The sequence below is a fragment of the Aedes aegypti genome, chromosome 2 (assembly GCF_002204515.2).
Source record: "Aedes aegypti strain LVP_AGWG chromosome 2, AaegL5.0 Primary Assembly, whole genome shotgun sequence".
In the NCBI taxonomy this organism is placed as follows: domain Eukaryota; kingdom Metazoa; phylum Arthropoda; class Insecta; order Diptera; family Culicidae; genus Aedes; species Aedes aegypti.
The window spans coordinates 191312206-191313949 of record NC_035108.1 but is presented as its reverse complement, the minus strand read 5'-3'; the positions used below and the strand labels follow the sequence as shown (position 1 = coordinate 191313949).

The following is a 1744-nucleotide window of genomic DNA, read 5'->3' as shown; positions in this document are numbered from 1 at the left end:
ATTGAAAATGTTGTTGCTTACTTAATCATGGCCCTTAAAGCCAAATATGAAGACCAAACTCTTACAAGTCATTTACTTTTTGAGTTATTTCAAAAATAAAAACACTTTGAACTGTGGGGAGGCACCATTAATGCTTTGAAAATATTCCATCAATAAATGATGATTCGAACTCTTCACGAGAAGGGTCATACCGATCAATGTTACCTCAGATTACGGTATTTTATTCGTCATTTATTTGTATGACGCGTAAGAAACCTCAGAAATATTAAACCCCGCCTGTATAATTCATTACATAAATAATGGAGGACCCTAAGATCATATAGAAACATTGAAAAATTCTTTCTCACAGTGTTAATCGAATGATCCCTCTTAAATCAAAATTTCCATCTAGTTAATTCTTCATCTAGGACCACTATGTACTGGTTTAAATTTTATTGTGTCGTGTGTATAAACACTTGAACCGCTGCAAGAGGCTGTAGGAGTTGCCGCAATCGTTAACACCCTGCTGCTGCTGCTACCTACATGAGTAGTCCTAGACAGCAAACCTAGTACACCACCGGTGGCTGATAATGGTTTTCACATAGGTATACGCATGATGCCGGCGAGTGGCAGCTTCGATCGCTGCCGGCAAAAGATGATACTTCTGCGGAGTTCTTTTGCCAACCGCAGGCAGCGCAGAAGTCGATTGCACTCCCAGCGCAGCATTGATATAAAAGCGAATAAGTGATACTTTTGGCCGGCCATTTAGATCTTTGCAGCAAACGGAACGGTCGCGTGCCAGAAGGAACGTGTGAGCGTACGAAACTTCCAACTTCGAGCCAAATGAGACAAATAGCGAGCACTGCGGTGGTAAGTAAGCCCGGAGGAAGGTCGATCAGTCATCAAAAGCCTCTCACTATTATCGAGCGCTGAACGGTGGCTAAATTGGCTGATTGAAGAGTATCGTGTAATATGATGTTGTTTTTTTTTCCTGTAGGTGCTTTTGCTGGCGGTAGTGGCTCTGGGTCAAGGCTACAGCGGAGTACCCCGCACTTACAATCTCGAATCGGAAGAAGACCGCTATGGGAAATACGAACGAGTGTTGCTGGGACTGAAATCGTCCGAAGGGCTGAACCTTGACAGTAAGGTTCTGGACAAAGTAAGAGATGTGATTTTTGAGGAGGAAGCAGCTATGCCGATGCGAACTGGCGAACGATTGGTGGCCATCCATTTGGGGAAACCGAAGCAGTCACGAGAAGTGGCACAGCTGCAGTATAAGAATAGAATAAGATATTGATGCTAGGAGGCTAAGCTTTACTTGTCAGTACAAAGTTTTCACTGCTTCTTTAGAACCAAAATTACATTTTAGACTGATAGTTGTTTTTTTTCTATAAGCGTATGTTACAATAAATAAAAATTTTCTGAGATTCTTGATGCATTGTTATTTAATATATCCAGTATTTGAAGTATCAAATACATTTTCCAATGTAGTTGTAGGTTCATTTTCCATTGTAGTTGTACTCTTCCACCAATTGCGACATAGTCTACTTCTCAGCTTAGTGTTCTATGATCTATGAGCATCACTACTCAGTTTTTTTTCTATCCCCGTAAGGTGGTTTCAGAGAGAAAAGTGCCAAATGTTATCTGTACACAAACATGCAATAATACCAGAAATTGCGGATTCTCAACATTTTACTATTTTTTGCAATTACAAGTGTTTTGGAATATGGTTTAGGGTTAAAGACTCGATTTTGGGCATAACCAC

General features: G+C 40.5%; 1 protein-coding gene across 1 annotated transcript; it reads left to right on the top strand.

The window, feature by feature from the left end:
* The first annotated feature begins 648 nt into the window (after nucleotides 1–648).
* Nucleotides 649–1373, top strand: LOC110675471. Its single transcript, XM_021840590.1, has 2 exons — nucleotides 649–849; nucleotides 977–1373. The coding sequence occupies exons 1-2, from the start codon at nucleotides 823–825 to the stop codon at nucleotides 1274–1276; spliced, it is 327 nt and encodes a 108-aa protein (XP_021696282.1). The 5' UTR covers nucleotides 649–822; the 3' UTR covers nucleotides 1277–1373.
* Nucleotides 1374–1744: the final 371 nt, after the last annotated feature.

Coding starts and splice junctions, on each gene's coding strand:
- LOC110675471 (XM_021840590.1), top strand. CDS start 823: ATGAGACAAATAGCGAGCACTGCGGTG. Junction 850..976: donor AAATAGCGAGCACTGCGGTG/GTAAGTAAGCCC, acceptor TTTTTCCTGTAG/GTGCTTTTGCTGGCGGTAGT.